This window comes from Diceros bicornis, chromosome 8 (assembly GCF_020826845.1).
Source record: "Diceros bicornis minor isolate mBicDic1 chromosome 8, mDicBic1.mat.cur, whole genome shotgun sequence".
Classification (NCBI taxonomy): Eukaryota; Metazoa; Chordata; class Mammalia; order Perissodactyla; family Rhinocerotidae; genus Diceros; species Diceros bicornis.
In genome coordinates, this window is record NC_080747.1 from 7,532,062 (window position 1) to 7,550,194 (window position 18,133).

An 18,133-nucleotide genomic window follows, 5' to 3' on the forward strand; every position below is an offset into this window, starting at 1 on the left:
ACTGACTTACTTTCTCTCACTTAAAACTCCCCAGTGGCTTCCCACTGCACTTGGAATCAACTCCTCAGTAGGGCATAGAAGACCTTGCATGAGATGGCCTTTGCCACACCACCTGATACTCTCCCCTTTGTGCTTATGAGCCTTCCCGCGGCCCCTCGGGTTTGCCAGGCTGGTTCTCGACTCATGGCCCTTGTCCTTGGTGTCCCCGCTGGTCACTGCATGAGTCTTATCTCACTAACGTCTCAACTCAAATGCCACCTTCTGATGCTCCGTCTGACATGGCTACTTCCCCCAACTGCAGAGCCTGTCCCCCTCAGTCCCGTCACCCTGTTCTATTTCTTTGCAGCCCCTACACCAGAGGAAATTATCCCACATATTCGTTTGTTTTTATGCTAGTTGTCCGTCTTCCCCTACTAGAATGTAAGCTCTGTGTGGGTAGAGTCTTTGTCTTTTCCCTGTACCCCCAGCCACTAAACCAGTTCCTGGCACCTGGTGCCAGGTTGGTGCCATGTACACATCTGTCACATAAATGAAGGAATAAGTTCAAGGAAGCAAGTCATGCTGACCCAGGCTTCTTCCATGTGGTCCAGCTCTGGCCTGTCCTGAGTCTCACTTTAGCTCCTAGGTCTGTGGGCAGGACAAATGCTCTTTTCCTGAATCCACTTCCAATAATGTCCCCGCTTGGACAGCCCGGCCACATACTAATTGAACGACTTTGGGCAGGTTTCCTACACTCTCTGAGCCTTGGTTTACTCACCTGTAAAATGGATGTAATAACGTCTATCTTGTCAGGCTCCTGTGAGAATCAGATGATTTATGTAAAGTGCTTAGGATGGCACCTGGAAGCCTCAGGCTCCTTATTTGGAGCCTCAAGAAATAGAAAAAGAAATAAAATAACCCCCACGGTGATAGCGAACATTCACTGAGTGCTCACGATGCGCCAGGAACTGTCTTAAGTGCCTTATACTCACTGGATACCCTATGAGTTAGGTAATCTTGTTTCCTTATTTCCCACAAGAGGTAACAGGTGTAGAAGTTAAGTTCTTGGCCAAGGTCACATGCTATTTAGTGGGAAATTTGACATTCCAGTAACCATGATACTAAGCTACCTGCAATGGTGGCCGCCATGTTTACTCATTGCCATTCATTCTTTCAACATTCACTCATTCATTCAACTGACTTTCATTCATTCAACACATGTTTGAGTGTGAACTGGATGCTGAACACCATTCTAGGTTCTGGCATTTAGCCACGAACATGATAAACTCCCTGCTCTTGCGCTCTTCTCAATAAACAAGTAAAAATAAACCATGTAGCATGTCAGATGGTGATAAATGCTGTAGAGAAAACTGAAGCAGAGAAGGGGGTGTAATTTTAACAGGGTGGCCAGAGAGGGCCACCTGAGAAGGTGACATCTGAGCACAGACCTGAAGAAGGAGAGTAGATGAGCCATATGCATATCAGGGGGCCACAATCCTGGCAGAGAGATACAAAGAGCCAGACGTGGGCTATTTCAGGAACATCAGTGAGGCCAGCGTGGCTGGAGGCAGTGGAGGGCCAGAGAGCAAGCAGTAGATGGTGCAGGTGGAGGGGAGAGGCAGGGGAGCTCATAAAGGGTCTTGTATGCTACCAAGACAACTGGGTTTCTACCCTGAATGGGCAGCCACTGGAATATTCCAAGGAGAGGAAGGCATGGCCTGACATAACTTAACAAGACCACTCAGTCCTCTATGTTGACCGTGGACTGTAGGGGTAAGTGTGGAAACAGGGAGACCAACCGGGCAGCTATTGCCAAGAGCTCAGGCAAGTGCCGATAGTGATTTGGACCCGAATGGTAGCAGTGGAGGTAGTGAGAAGTGGTCAGATCCTGGTGTGTTTTGAAGACATTTGATGGGATTTGTTGAGGGATTGGACTGAGGTGGAGACAGAGAGAGGAGCCAAGGATGCTGCCAAGGGCTTTGGCCCGAGTTACTGCACTGAACGCAGTGGTGTATTTTGTGCTGTGCAGGGAATGTTAAAATCACATTCAAGTCTGACTTGAAACATTTGCAAACAGGGCAGCACACCCTCTAAGCAAGTTCATCATATTAATATATTCCTTCCCAAAATAACCTCCAGCCTGACAACATCCCAGTGAGGATGGAAACCTTATTTGCAAATAATTCACAAAGCTGACTCACTGGGGTTCAGAGATGGGATTTAGTCATTGTGTTTCCACTTTTTCCCAGGGATGAACATGGCAACAGAAACAAGGGGGATCAGCGCCATGCTGTTTCTGAGAGCAGAACTCCAGCGCCCCCTTGGAAATCCACCGGGGACACTATTCACTATTCTGAGCTTCTCCAGTGGTATAAATCGTCCCTGTGCAACCCAGAAGATCATCAGCTCTTGGTAGAAGGGGCCAACTACGAGGAAGAGTGAGAGGATGATGAGGACAATGGGGACCATGTCCCTTGAGAAATGGTCAAAGGGACTGGGGACATTTAGCTTGGACAAGAGAAGGCTCAGGGAAAGTGTGAGAGCTGCCTTCCACAATGTTATGCTTTAACATGATACACAGGACCAGGATCAATTAGTGGGAGATACAAGGAATACTACTTCAGTTTGGATTTAGAAAGTACTTTCCATTAAAGTCTAGTGAAATGGGGAAGCTCTGGAAATACTGCTCCCACCACACATCCTTCCAAGAATTCTTTAGCTTGACCAAGTCTTTAAGATGGTAAGACCAAGATGGTACCTTGTTTCTACCATCTGTAACCCTCCTCATGTCCATCCATTCCTGCTTATCCAGCTTGAATTGTATGTCCACCATTTTAAGCATTCATACACCCTCAACTCCTGGACTAAACCGCCTTCATTATATGTGCCTGGCAGAACCCCTGCCCTGGTTAGATCTTCGCCTACCTTGCACAGGCACCTCATAGCTCAGCTCAGCGGGAGAAAAACACACCACTATGTTGACTGGTCTCACTTGAATTCATGACCACCAATCTCAAGTGGTCTTTAGGGCTCCCTAGCAACCATTCTATAGTTTCCAGGTTCGTTCAGTCTCCTGCTCTCCTAGAGGACTATGTCATACATCTTCTCTCTTCAAATCCCTTTGTCCTCTTTCTCAGCTGATGGCCTTGCTTTCTATTCCACTGAGAAAGCAGAAGCAATCTGAGGAGACCCTTCATGTGCTCCCTCCACATGTATTGACCTACCTACACTCTGCCTTCCCTCGGGTTCCTATGGACAGACTGTCCCGACTCCTAGCTGAGGCCAGTCCCTCCAATTACCTACTAGTTCCCCACCCCTCTCACCTGCTCAAGGATATTGCTTCAGCAAGTTTCACCTCTTGCTCCCGACTATCAGTTTTTCCCTCTCTGCTGGAACACCTCATTAACATGCTGGTGTAGCTCCCAACACATCTTAAAAGAAAACCTAAAACAAAAAATTATCCTGATCCTACATCTTCCATGCCACTATCTCTGCTCCCCTTTATAGTAAAACTCCTCAGAAAGAGCCATCTACACTTATTGTCTCCAGTTCTTCTTTTCTCTTTCTTTCTTAAACCCATTCCAATGATTGTCTCCCCCATTGTGCCCTTGAAAGAGTTCTTGTCCAGGCAACCAGGGACCTCCATGTCGCTAAATCCACCAACCAGAGCTCAGTCCTTGTCTTCATTCTTCAGCAGCATTGGACACGGGTGATCACCTGCTCCTTCTTTTATTCACTTTCCAGATCTCACTCAATGGTGGGTCTGTTCCTACCTCGTTGGCTGATCCCTATCATCTTCCCAATTCTCTGAAGATCGGGAGGCTCCTGGGCTCAGCCCTTGAGCCTATTCCTTTGGCCTCTATATGCTTCCTAGGTGATCTTGCCTCCTGGCTTTAAGTCCCACCCATGTACTGACCACATGCAGATTAGCATCTGAGCTCTCCTCCGAGTGCTAGACCCATATATCTAATTGCCTACTTGACATCTCCACTAGGAGGCCTAACAGACAATTCAAACTTAAGATACCTAACGCTGAGTTTCTAATATTGCTCTTCCTCATTTCCCCAAGAACCCTGCTCCTCCCAGGGACTTCCCTACCTCAAAAAACAATACAATCCTTGGGTTGCTCAGGCCAAAAATTACTCTCTCTCACTTCCCACCTAATCCACCAGTAAGGCCTGTTTTCTCTACTTTCAGACTATGTCCAGAATTCAAACAATTCTCACTACTTCTTGCTGTGTCTCGTTACTAACCTGGTGCAAACCACGTCACCTCACCTGGGTTATTGCCAGATGCTCCAAACTAGCCTCCCTGGCTCCAGTGATAACAGAAAGTCTTTCAAAATGTAAGTCAGATCCGTTCTTAACACTCCAGTAACTTTCCATCTTACTCAGAGTCAAAGCCAAAGTCCCAACCCTGCCCACAAAATCCTCAGGATCCGACCCCAACGACCTCTCCAGCTTCATTTTCTACTCATTGATTCAGCCCAACCACACTGACCTCCTGTCCTATCTTCAAAGAAGCTGAGTCTGTTCCTCCCCCAGGACCTTTGCACTTGCTGTTCCCTCTGTCTGGAAAGCTGTTACCCCAGGGACTTCATCAACTTTGCTCACCCCTGAGTACTTGGCACACAGCAAAAGTGCTCCATAAACATTTGTTGAGAAAATAAATGAGTGAATGAAAAGTGTGTAAGCAGGAGAGGGATGGTCACTTTGGGGAGTTATGGTAGAAAAAATTTAAGCATCAAGCATTCTTGCATCCATCCAACAAACATTTACTGCTTGCCTACTGTGTGTAAGCTTCTGTACCAGGTGCTGGGGCTCATATATAGATGTGCTTCTTACATCAAGGAGAGCCCCCTTCAGGGGAAGAGATAGAAATGTAATTAAATGATTACAACACAAAATGCTAAGTGATGTGACAGAGCAAAACACTAAGTCCTATGTGTCTACCACATACAGTCTTTCTCCCTATTGTTTATTATGAACCCCAAAATGGTTTCCTTCTCCCAGGGTTCTTGCCATTCTCATCATGCTAAGCAAGTCTCCCAAGGCGGGCAGAATGGGGGCAGAGTATCAGGTGTCCTGGCTGGTATCTCTCTGCCCCTCAGATCTCTGTTCCCATCCCCTACTCTGTGTGTGCGGCTGCTAAAGGCTCTTGGTTGAACCTTTTCCAGAAGATTGCCCTCCCTGGAAGATGGATCCCCCTCCACTAGGGCAGCCTGCAGCCAATGACTGACTAGTGGTGGGAGGCGGGTGCAGACCCCCCCCTCAGACGGGATAGCTCTGTGGTGGGACTCATGCTCCAGCTCCATGGACCAGCCAAGGCCAGACTGGACCTGAGAGCACAGCCTGGCCTGGCTCTGTCCTCTCTTTCCTCTCTTTTTCCCTCACCTTAAAGGGGACTCCTGAAGAGCCCTCCCTCAACAGAACACCCATATCCCAAGCCCGGTCTCAGGCTCTGCTTCTGGGGAACTCGACTTCCTAAGACAATTCCAGCCTGAAAGAGAAGATGGTCAACAACCAGTGTATATGCTCTATTGAGGACTGAATTGTGTCCCCCAGATTCATATGTTGAAGCCCTAACCCCAGTGTGACTCTATTTGGAGACAGGGCAATTAAGGAGGTGATGAAGGGTAAATGAGGTCATAAGGGCGGGGCCCTAACCCAATGGGACTGGTGTCCTTATAAGAAGAGGAAGGGACACCAGGAGTGCTCTCGCATAGAGAAAAGCCGTGTGAGGACATGGGGAGAAGATGGCCATCTGCAAGCCAAGGAGAGAGGCCTCAGGAGCAACCAACCCTGCCCACACCTTGATCTTGGACTTCCAGCCTCCAGAACTGTGAGAGAATAAATTTCTATTGTTCAAGCTGCCCAGTCTGTAGGAACTCTATTATGGTGGCCCCAGCTGACTAATACACACTCGTCACATGCATTGCAGTCTCCTCCAGCAGACATCTAGAGAACTAATGTTCCTCCTACCACTCTAAAATAAAGACGTACTTTAAAAGATTGAAGTAGAAAAAGATGAGGAGAAAAGTAACACTTTTGAGAAGCCACTATTTGCCTGGCATGACATACAGGATGCTGGTTGTTGGTGCTTGTACAATATCCAGCCTCCTTCTTCTAGTAAGAGTCCTTCGAATCTCCTCCAAGAAACACTCCTGCCCTCACTCTCAGTGTGGGGGCTGGAGGTTGTCACGTCTCCACCCCACAGTGGCTCCAGGAATGGGCACATGGCACAGTACTTTGAAAGTGCATTAAAATGCTATTTGCCAGGATTTCTTGGCTTTGGCACTATTAACATTTGGGGCTGGAAAATTTGATGCTGTGGGAGGTAGTCCTGTGCCTTATAGGATGTTTAGCAGCATCCTTGGCCTCTATGAGATGCCAGTAGCACCTCCTAGCTGTGACAACCACAAATGCCTCCAAACATTGTCAACGTCAATGTCAAATGACATTGTCAAATGTCCCCTGATGGGGCAAAATTGTCCCTGGTCGAGAAGCCCTGAGGGCATGCACCCTCACTCAAGAAAATGAAGATTCAGGCCTGGGACTTGTACTAGAACTACCGGAAGAAGAAGTTTGCACTGGGGATGCTGAGCAGGGACAGTGTCACCATGAGCTGCTGGGGCCATCTTTGTCCCACATGGGGACACGATCTGCGCATGAAGCCAACACACAGCAAGGCAGAGCCAAGAGGCAGAGAAAACAGATTTTATTGCGATATCATTTGAGCTACTGGATTCAACCGAGTTATATTTCAGCTATGTGAGCCAATTAATTCTCTTTTGGGCCTAAGCCAGTTTGATTTGGATTCCTGTTACAGGTATTCAAAAAGCTTCCTGAGTGACAGGAGACATTCCATAAATATTATCTCATTCAACCCCATAGCTGCTCTCTCAGGTGGGTTTGCTTATCTGAGCTTTACAGATTTAAAAATTAAGGACCATGTCAGCTGCCTCTTCTTGTATCTCTACTGCCCACTCACAGCACTCCCCACAGTCATAATGACTCACAGGATGAATCCTTCAGGGCCTGCCTCCCCTGCCAGAGCAGCAGCCCTGGGCAGCAGGCATTGAGCTCTTGTTTTTCACTGACACCCAAGTGCCAAAAACAGTGCCTGGCTCCTGGTAGGTGCTCAAAAATGTTTGCTGAATGGGTGGACGTGGCTACATGGCTTGCCCAAGAATCTGACCCAGCATCTGATTTCAAAGCCCATGTGAGTTTCCCTGTGCTTTCTTACATATTTTCTCTGCTATGCTCCAAAGGGAAGAACAAATGATATGTGTAAGGAAGCCAATTTCAGTGAAATTTAAATGACATATTCACAATTGGCTCTGCTGAGTGATGGAATGACCCACCTCAGGAAGAGCTAATGATGCTGGTGATGGGGGTGACAACGATGATGCTAGCGAACATAAGTTGGATGCTGACTCTGAGACAATCTCTGAGATGAACACTTTATATTCACCATCTCACTTAATCTTCATGACAACCCTCTGACGTGGCCATTACTTGACCTTCATTTTACCGTGAACGAGGTGAAGCTCAGAGAGTTTGCGTAACTCACACATGGCTCCGTGAACTGTGAGCATCAGAGCCCAGACCTGAGGCTGGGCCTGTAGCCAGCGTCCGTGCACCAACATAGTCACTGCCCTGTCTCATGAGGGAAGGAGGGTTCTGTCACTAGAGCCATGCAAGCAGAGGATAGATGACCCCAAATAAAAGGCAAGGATACAATCAGAATTCTCTATGGCGCAGAATTCTCCAAGCCAGAGACTCTAGGAGACAAGAAACCTGCATCCCTGACACCAGATAATGGGGGGCTCATCTCCAGAGAAGGTTCCTGGTCCCTTATGCTTCCCTGTCCTCACCTCTCTCCCACATAGTCCAATATGCCCTGGCCTGGATCAGCCCCACAGCTAGACCTGTGGCTGACCAGGCCCATCTGACTCCAAGGACCCCCAGCTCTATCCAAACTTCCCTCCCAGTCACACGTTTGAGCCCCTTCCATTGGACCCCACCCACGGCTTGCACACTGAGCCCAGCCTCCACTTCCCCTGAACAGCCCCTACGGGGGATGAACAACGAGGCATCAAGAAGCAGTTGCAATCACACCACATGATGGGAAGAGTGCAGGCTTGTGGTCAAACAGACCCGGGTCTGAATTTCAGGTCAACTGCATTCTTTGTAACCTTCAGCAAGTTGCTGGGCCTCTTGGGGCCTTGGATTCATAATTTGTAAAACAGGGACAATAATACAAATGAGAGTTGTAAGAAGCAAATGACATATCGTATATCAAGCATGGGTATGTAGCCAGAGGTGAAGAAATGGTAGCCTTCTTTAATTTTTGCCCCTTTTCCTCCCAACAGAGTTATGACTATTCAAGCTGAGACTTTATCCCAATTCAACTTTTACTCCCATAACCATGAAAAAAGGAATTGGCAACTGCTTGGGCAATAACAACCACACCCTTTGATCTAATCTCTCTCGTCCTAGGACTTCACCATCACTTAGAAATTCAGTGTGTTTCAAATGCATGTTCTCTTTTGCTTTTTTTGCTGCCACGTTGTTGAGGGTAGTAAAGCCACTTTTATTGCCTTCATTTTACACGTGGGAGAAGTGCTGGCTGAGAAGTGAGGTGGCAAAGTCCCATGGCCCAAAGCACTTGCCAGGCCACGGCATCCTGACCCTGATTTCAGCGCTCCTCTCCGTACCACGTGCTGGGGTTCAGAGCCTCCTGATGGGGCATCCCTGGTGTACAAGTGCCACAGTCAGATGTAAGACAGGTATACATCACAGGCCACAGAGCCTGAGGCTGGGGTGACTCCATCTAACAGGGACAGGAAAGGGGCCTGGGGTCAGAGCCTGGCTTGGGCCAGAGGCTTAGCAACGGTGCCTCAGAGACCCTGGCCACTGGTGCCAGGCTGGGGCCAACCGGTCACTTCCCTGTTGTCAACAGCTGTGGCTTTTACAACACCACTGCCAGCAGGACCCTAATTAGATCTGCTTGGCATAGTGGAAAGGTCATGGTGCTTTGCACCGTGTGAGCTGGCTGAGCTTGGCAGATGCCCTAACCTCTCTCAACTCCCATTCTCCATCTATAGACCCTACAGACAGAGAGAATTAAACAAGAGAGTGTGTGTGAGTGCCTGGAGCACTGGGGGACCTTAGAAAAGGGCAGCCTTCACTGCATTATGCAATAGTTGTGCTTCCTTGGTACTGAGTTCCCATTAGTTACTGCCCTGGAAGTGGCCTTGGGGACAAGGAAAATGTCACCACCTCCCCTACCTCACCGGGGTACCACAGACCTTCATGAACACCACATGGATGTTTTCAGGATGGCTTCTTGTCCCAGCCTTTGGAGAGCCTGCTCTGAAACACCATCAGTTCTAATTTGCTCCTTGTTGGGGATGTGAGGCCAAGTGTAAAGGAATGGGTAGCACCTTTCTTAATAGTGTGTCTGGAGCCCCAAGGACTGGGGGGATGTCCTGGGATCTGCTGAACATCCTCTCCAATTCAGGTCATATGGAGCTCTGTTGAAGACCTACTAGGTATGGTTGTCAAGGTGATGATGATGATGATGGTAAATAATATGGTAAATAATAATAGCTTCTATTTATTGAGCTAGTGCTAACAAGCCATTCTCCTTCCATTTATTTTCTCTAACCTTTAGAACGTTCCCTGCAAGGTAGGAATAATTGTCTCCATTTTACAGATGAGGAACCTCAGGTCCAAATACATTAAATGATTTGGCCAAGCGCACACAGCTAGTAAGGGGAAGACTCATGATTCAAGTTCAGACATGAATGCTCCAGAGACTCTACTTTTTCCACCAACACCTCAGTATCTCCCAGGAGGTTATGAGCAAGGATACAAAGAAAATGTTTAGGGGAATTTATTGATAAATCAATCTGATCTGAGAGAAGTCTTTATGACAAAAATAAGTGAGGGATGAACCTCATGAGGTACAGTGGATCTGATTGGAGAGGGCACAATTGGAAAATTGCAACATGAAGTTTTTGATACTCACTGCAGCCATATTTGTAATGTAAGAGATTTGAAATAACGTAAATGTTTATCAAAAGGAAACTGGTTAAATAAATTACCATCCAGTCATATAATGGAAGACTGTCTAAGCACCTGATTTTTTAAAAAGCAGAGCTATATGTACTTATGTGGAACAATCACTAAGACACTGTGCTGACTTCTCCATTTGCTCCACACCCAGATCCATCTCCTCCCTCCCTGCCCTGCTCTGTGCCCTGGGACCTGGTCCTCCTGGACTACATCAGTGAGGCTCCTGGTGTTTCTGGCTTCCACTTGGGTTTGACCAATGAGAGGCACCAGCAGCAGATTGGGGGCAGGAGGAGAGAGAATATAGGGTTCTGGGGTAGCCCATTCCCTCCGCAACGTCAGCTCCTGCTCGCCAGCCCATCATCTACGGCTCCACTTCTCCTTGGACTCTAGTGCCCTATTTCCTCCTCTTGCCCTTCTGGCATTAACAGCTCTCCAGTTGCACTGTCTGAGTGGAATTCTGTTGCCTGCTGGGATCCTGACTGTGATACAGACATATTCTGAGCATTACAGAGGGCACCCCCAAACAGAGTCAGCCCCCACTGACCTCCCAAGAAATTTTCCAATCAGCTTCACCATCAATGTGCCCACGAGTCCACCGATGGCGAATATGGACACGGTCACAGACCAGAGCAGAGTCAGAGTGTCCGGGTCTATTGGATGTCCGTGCCTTCTTTCCCACGACTCATTGTAAAAGGCTTTGATGTACTGAAAACAAACGACAAACCGTGTTAGTGCTTCTGTTCCATCCTGCTGCTTGAAGTCAGCCCCCAGTGCATAAATAAAACAGCTTTCATAGAGCACTCTCTTCATGCAAGGCACTTTGCTAAGTTCTATTTGAGCTTTATTTCATTGAACCTTTCTAACAAATTTGTGGATGGGCCCTATTTTTAGCTTATTTTGCAGATAGGGAAACTGAGGCTCAGAGAAACAAAGTGACTTGCTCAGTTAAGCAGCAAACTTGGGAGTCAAACTCAGACCTGACTCTGAATGTGGGATAACCATTATACCCAGGCTTCTCCAACTTTGGTGCACGGCTAATTCACGTAGGAAATGGGTTAAAAATGCATGCATCCAACATACGAGAAAATCTTTGCATCTTGGGTAGACAAAAATACAAAACACACACAAAAAAAACACTAACCATAAAAGAATAACAAACAAACAAACAAGAAAAGCATTTGGATTTCACCAAAATGCAAGTGTTCTTCTCTTCAGAAGACACCATCAAAAAATGAAAAGACAAGGGCCTGGCCCACGGGGCTGGTCCGGTGGCGCAAGTGGTTAAGTGCGCGCGCTCAGCTTCAGCGGCCTGGGGTTTGCAGGTTCGGATCCCGGCCACGCACCAACGCACCACTTGTCAAGCCATGCTGTGGCGGCATCCCATATAAATTAGAGGAAGATGGGCATGGATGTTAGCTCAGGCACAATCTTCCTCAAGAAAAAAAAAAGGGGAGGATTGGCATCAGATGTTAGCTCAGGGCTAGTCCTCTTCACAAAAAAAAAAAAGAGAAGACAAGCCACAGACTGAACTAACATATTTGCAACACATATAACTACAAAGGACTTGTACCCACAATATATAAAGAACTCTTCAATAGTAAGACAAACAACCCAAATAAAAATGAGTGAAAGAGTTGAACAGACTCCAAAGAAAATTCAAATGATCAGTAAGCTACTGACATGATGTTCGACATCATTAGTCAACTGGGAAATGCAAATTAAAACCACAACGGGATACCCACTTCACACTCACCAGGTCTCCATTGCTGTCAATTCTGACTCAGTGGGTTTGAGATGGGGACTAGGTGATTCTGATGTGCACCAAAGACTGACGTCATGGCACTAAGCTCCCCAAGAGAGTTCCATCCCCAAAATGTTCATAGTTACCCACTGCTACCCAATGTGTGCCCACAAATCTATCCATAGCCGGCATATGACATTGCAGAAAAATCATAGGTTCAGGTTGCACAGATTTGGGCTTGAATCCCAGCATCATGATTTGCTAACAATTTAAAACAGCTGGACCTTGGCTTCCTCATCTGCAAAATGGGAATGATGACACTGACATCTCAGTGTTGTTGTGAGGGTCAAACAAGAGCTTGGAGCAGTGCCCAGTACTTGGGTAGAGCTCTCACAATCCCCAGGAGGCTAAAATTAACAAGTCTGATAAGACCAAGTAGTGCTCAATCAGCAGTGTGTACTCTCAGGCACTTACGGGGGGAGTTTAATTTGTCCAACCATCTTGGAAAACAGTTTGGCATCATCTAGTAAAGTTAAAGATGCTTCTAACCTACAATCCAGAAAAATCCATTTCTAGAAAATTCCTCTAAAAAACTCTTTCCCACTTGCCCTGGGATACATCTACTCAAATGTCCATGGTAGTGTTGCTCATTACAGCCCCAAACAGGAACCAACCCAGATGCCCACTGAGAGTAGAATGGAAAAACAAATTGTGGAATAGTTATAATATGAAACACTATAGCTACAAACATGAATGAGCTATAGCTACGTGCAAACACACATAGTAAAATCTCACAAAAAATAACATCGAACAAAAGAAGCCAGAGACAAAGGAATACAGTATAATTCCATATATAAAATTCAAAATTATGCAAAATTAACGTTTTGGGGGAATTATATAAAGATTGTAAAACTACAAAGAAAAGCAAAGAAATAATTATTTTAAATGTCGGTCAGTGGTCACCTCTGGGGGGTGGGGGAAGAAATGATCAGGAGGGGCATTTGGCCGGACCTTCTATTCTTAACCTGGATGGTGGTTACCCAGGTGCTAGATTTATAATCACTCATTAAACTATAGGCGTGTGTGTGTGTGTGTGATACATATGTGTGTATGTTATATACTCTTTTGTAAGTATCATATGTTTCACCATTTAAAAACTTAAAAAAAAAAATAAGGTGGAAAAGTGTTCCAGGCAGAGGAAAAAGCATGTGCCAAGACTACACAGCAGAAGAAAGCTTGGCACGTCCACAGAACTGAAGTAAGCCAGTGGCCGTGGGATGGGACGAGTAAGACAAAGAACGGGCTGCATGGAGTTGGAGGAGCAGGAAAGGGCAGGTCAGGTCTCAGGGGCCTGAGAGGTCATCGTAACGAGTTTGCTTGTTATTTGGATTTTTTTTAGATGCAGTAGGAAACTGTTGGAGGGGTTTAAGCAAGGGGAGGACATGCTGTGGTTTGCCTTTTCAGGAGACCCCTTCAGCTTCAGAGTGGCGAGAGGACTAGAGGGCAGCTAGAGAGGAGGCTGGCACCCTGCTGGGAGCCACTCCAGCAGTCCAAGATCACAGGGGCCTGGACCAAGCAGTGGAGATGAGGGAAAGAGATGGATTTGAGACACGTTTTGAGAGTAGAATGGACAGGACTAACTGGGTGATTGGCTCCCGGTTTGGGGAGGGGGTGTGTTGGAGATGGCGCAGGAGGAACACAGCAGACGGCCAGGTTTCTGGCTTAAGCAAACATGCTGATGGTAGGAGATGAGGACAGGAGCGGTAGCACCCTCTCTCTGCGAGGTATTTATCCTCTTTCCCTTTTCTCTCTCTTTCTGGCTCCATAACTACCTTGCTCATAGTAAGGAGGGAGGCCAGAATGTATTATCAACAGCTAGAGCTATTCCTAAGGATGGTGAAGTTTCCACGCCTTCATACACAAGACACTCTGTCTGCCAACATCCACTGATTCACTCAACAAACACGTGTTGAGTACTGGGACCTGAGCTGGACACAGAGATAAACCAGACATGGCTCAGGATCCCAAGGATCTTCTAGTCCACTGGAGCTGATAATGCATTGTATTGTTTAAGGATGCTTTTGGCTGTAAGCAACAGAATATCCCATCTCAAAACAGCTAAGCATGGGACCGGCCCCGTGGCTTAATGGTTAAGTGCGCGCACTCCGCTACTGGCGGCCTGGGTTCAGATCCCGGGCGCGCACCGACACACCGCTTGTCTGGCCATGCTGAGGCCGCATCCCACATACAGCAACTAGAAGGATGTGCAACTATGACGTACAACTATCTACTGGGGCTTTGGGGAGAAAAAGGGAAAAAAAGGAGGAGGATTGGCAATGGATGTTAGCTCAGGGTGGGTCTTCCTCAGCAAAAAAGAGGAAGATTGGCATGGATGTTAGCTCAGGGCTGATTTTCCTCACAAAAAAAAAAAAAATAGCTAAGCAACAAGGACACTTATTAGCTTATATAAATGCAAACTCACAGGAGGGGTGATCTTCAAGGACTGTTGATCTGGTAGCTCAGTAACATGGTAAAGAATCCAGATGCTTCTTGTTGCTTCACTCTGCTACCCGTAGTTCTGACCTCATCCTAAGGCTGCATCCACTCACGGTTGTAGGACGGCTCCTACTGGCACTTTTGGCCACATGCTTTCCCATATGACTGGGGAGAGGAATCCTGGCCTCTCAGAGATGTCTTGATGTCAAGAAGAACTTTCCCAGGAGCCTCTAGAAAACCTCTCTTTATGTCCTATTGGCCATGGTTCGGGCACAGGCATCCTAACTAATCCAGTCGTTGGAGAGTGGGATGGAACCGTCACCTGGACCTCTGGCCTTGAATTCCATTTCTTTATCTTCTACTCTCCACCTTAGTAAACAGCACCGCCATTCTCCAGTTTCTCAGCCAAAAACCATGAATTCATCCTTAACTCCCGACCTTGATCCATGCCCCTCAACGAAGCCATCCTGACTCAACCCTACCCATTATAGGTTGAATTGTGTCCCCCAAATTCATATGTTAAAGTCCTAACCCCCAGGACCTCAGAATGTGACCTTATTTGGAAATAGGGTCACTGCAGATACAATTAATTACGTTAAGATGAGGTTATATTGCAGCAGGGTGGGGCCCTAATCCAATATCACTGGTGTCCTTATAAAAAGGGGAAATTTAGATGCAGAGACTGACACTGTTATGGGTTCAACTGTGTCCTCCACTCCCCAAAATTCATATATTGGTATCCTAACCTCCAGGACCTCAGAATGTGGCCTTATTTGGAGACAGGGTCTTTCCAGAGGTAATCAAGTTAAAATGAGGTCATTAGGATGGGCCTTAATCCAATATGACTGATGTCCGTATGAAAAGGGGAAATTTGGACACAGAGACATGCATAGAGGGAATATGATGTGAAGAGACACAGGGAAAAGACACAGAAGAAGTCAGTCATCCACAAGCCAAGGAGAGAAGCCTGGAACAGATTCTCCCTCACAGCCCTCAGAAGGACCAACCCTGCCCACACCTTGATCTGGACTTCGGGCCTCCAGAACTGTGAGAGAATAAATTCCTATTGTTTAAGCCACCGAGTCTGTGGTACTTTGTTTGGCATCCTTAGCAAATTAATACTCTGCCCCCCTACCTCCAAAATACTTCTCACCATGTCCACCTCTCACCCCAGTCCAAGCCACCCTCTCCTCTCTCCAGGACTGCTGTAACAGCTGACTGTCCCAATTCACCAAGGTGCTCCGTGCAGCCTCTCTGAGTGGGTACCATGCTCTCTGTCAGTGGCTGGACATTAAGCCAACATTGACTGCTTAGTTTTCATGTACTCTGGTGGCCATTTGTCATCATTTTGGCTACCCAGGGTCAGAAGCCCCCTTCCCTTTTGGGAGAACTTCCTGCCTTATGAGCCCTGAGGGAAACAGAGCCCACTCATTACACAGAGGTTGAACATACTAGACGCCTGCTCTCCCAGCATCCCCTGCAGCTAGGGAATGTACATGTGACTAAGGCTCAGCCAATCAGAGCCTGGACTTTGTATGATGCATGTGAGGCTAAGAAATGGGGCTGGGAATTCTTCAGCAGCAGAGGGAGCTCCGGCAGAGTTGGGTTTGGGGGCAGCAGTGGTGGGAGCTGCAGTGTCCACACCAGCAGTGCAGTAGATGGCAGTGGTGACTGCAGGGGACCCCACAGGACCAGCTCTGGCATGATCTGGGGTGTTACCCCAGGCTGCAGAGCTTCTGAGCCTGGCTCGCCGGCCCTCCCATCAATCCTGCCAGCTGCTCACTATTTTTTCAACAACTTCTTTTTTAGCTTCAATCAAACAAAATTGTTGTTGTTGCTTATAACTACTGAAACTCTACCAAAACATATAAACTATCTCATTTCTTCTTCACGACACCCCTCGTGGTAGAAACTCTCATGACAGATGAGGGAACCGAGAGTTATATAACTTGCCCACGGTCACACGGCTAACATGGTGGAGGAGGACCGGGCAGGATCTGCCTGACTTCAGAGCCCAAACGCGACAGTCCACTAACAGACTCTTCATTTCACGATGAAGGTGTGAAAGTTAAGCAGCTAAGTCCAATAGGACATTTATTGACTTAAAGGTCAACGTTGATTAGGCCCTTGTTATGGGTGAGACATTCTGTCAGGCCCTGCAAGAGCAACAGTGACAACCCTCAGGAGCACAGAGTATAGGAGGAGAAGCAGTGTGACAATTGCTAAGCCAAAGGGATGGAAGGGCCACAGGAAGGCAGGGGTACAGGATGCCCTGAGGGCTACAGCAAGTATTTACAGGGTCGAGACCCTTCCGAGAAGACGGCAGAAGGAATGAGTCCAGGACTTCAAAGGCACCCTTCCTGCCACCCAACAATCAGAAGACACCTGTGCAGAGAGGGTCATCCTTGGATGTGACCTTGGTCCCTACCGCAATCCTGCCCTGATTCAGGCAGCTGCAGTGACCTGGCTGATAACCACTCTAGAGAGCCTCTCATCACCGCGCTTGCAGCAACGACCAGCTTTCTGGAATTAAAGTACAGGAATTAAGGGATGCTGTTTGGGGGGAATTTTCTCTTTTCCTTTCCAGGCATTCATGAGCCTAGTGGGAAAAGAGGTGGCTTTCATACCACGCATTCCTAGGCATTGCTTTGGGAGTCTCTGCAGAGATTTCTTATTTCAGTTTTGGGAAATTGGAGAACCGAAGCCTTGCTGCGAGTGGAGAAAGCTGTAAGACTTGCAGCCTGGCCTGTGTCCCCCACAGAAACACATTTCTCAAACTTTCCCCAAAAGCTAGTTTCAAAGTGACGCCTTCAGCGGTTAAATGTTTGTCTTCTTCAGGTGTGAATTCAGCAAAGGCCTGGATGAAAGGCAGCCTGAAGGTTCATGTGACAGCAGAAGCCAGATGACAAAGGTCGTTCAGCTAATTATTTGCATTAACATTCACTGAGTTTGAGATTCGTGGACCTAATATACATGAACACTGACTTAGAGTGCATGATACAGAACGGGTGCTTAAATGATTGTGTTTTAAATGGAGTTTCTGCTGTGCGTCAGTTAGCATATATAATAAAAAAGGCAACCCAGACATCATATTTACAACATGCCATGCACTATTCTAAGACCAGAACACATGGGGCCAGCCTGGTGGCGTAGCAGTTAAGTTCAGACACTCTGCTTTGGTGGCCTGGGGTTCGCCGGTTCGGATCCTGGGCGCAGACCTACACACCACTTATCAAGCCATGCTCAGGCAGCGTCCCACATAGAAGAACTAGAAGGACATACAACTAGGATATACAACTATGTACTGGGGCTTTGGGGAGAAAATAGGGGAAAAACAAGAGGAAGACTGGCAACAGATGTTAGCTCAGGGCCAATTTTCCTTAAAAAAAAAAAAAAAGAGAAGAAAAGACCCGGACACATGTGAACTCATTTCATCCCCTCCACAACCCTCCGAGACAGGTACTATGTTTTGACTTCTCTTTGGGGCAGATGAGAAACCTGAGGCACAGAGCTGTAAGGGGCTTTCCCAAGTCACACCATTCCCAAAGACTTAAACACACGCAGTGGGCTTCAGAGCCCATCTCTTAACCAATTGTTCTATTCCAACTCTTAGTGTAGAAAATACAAAGGCAATCATATCAATACCTTGGTTGCATGTTGAAAGGCTGGATTAGGGGAGGAGAGGAAACATGGAATGAATAATGGTTGACTGCTAAGTATGTGTCAGATGTCTGTATCCCTTGTCTCAGCTAACCTTTGCAGACATCCTGTGCAGTGTCATTAAGAGCAGAGAACTCTGGAGCTGAGAAATGCATCTGAAAGCCATAGAGAATCT

At 47.1% G+C, this 18,133-nt stretch overlaps 1 protein-coding gene across 4 annotated transcripts in view; it reads right to left on the reverse strand.

Moving 5' to 3' along the window:
- Window positions 1–18,133, reverse strand: part of SLC2A9 (solute carrier family 2 member 9) — a 261,777-nt gene that overhangs the window by 183,008 nt on the left and 60,636 nt on the right. For all 4 annotated transcript variants that reach the window (XM_058546727.1, XM_058546729.1, XM_058546726.1 and 1 more), the window contains one exon: window positions 10,606–10,766. In XM_058546727.1, the coding sequence (XP_058402710.1) occupies window positions 10,606–10,766 (161 nt within the window). The remainder of the gene's footprint in view (window positions 1–10,605; window positions 10,767–18,133) is intronic.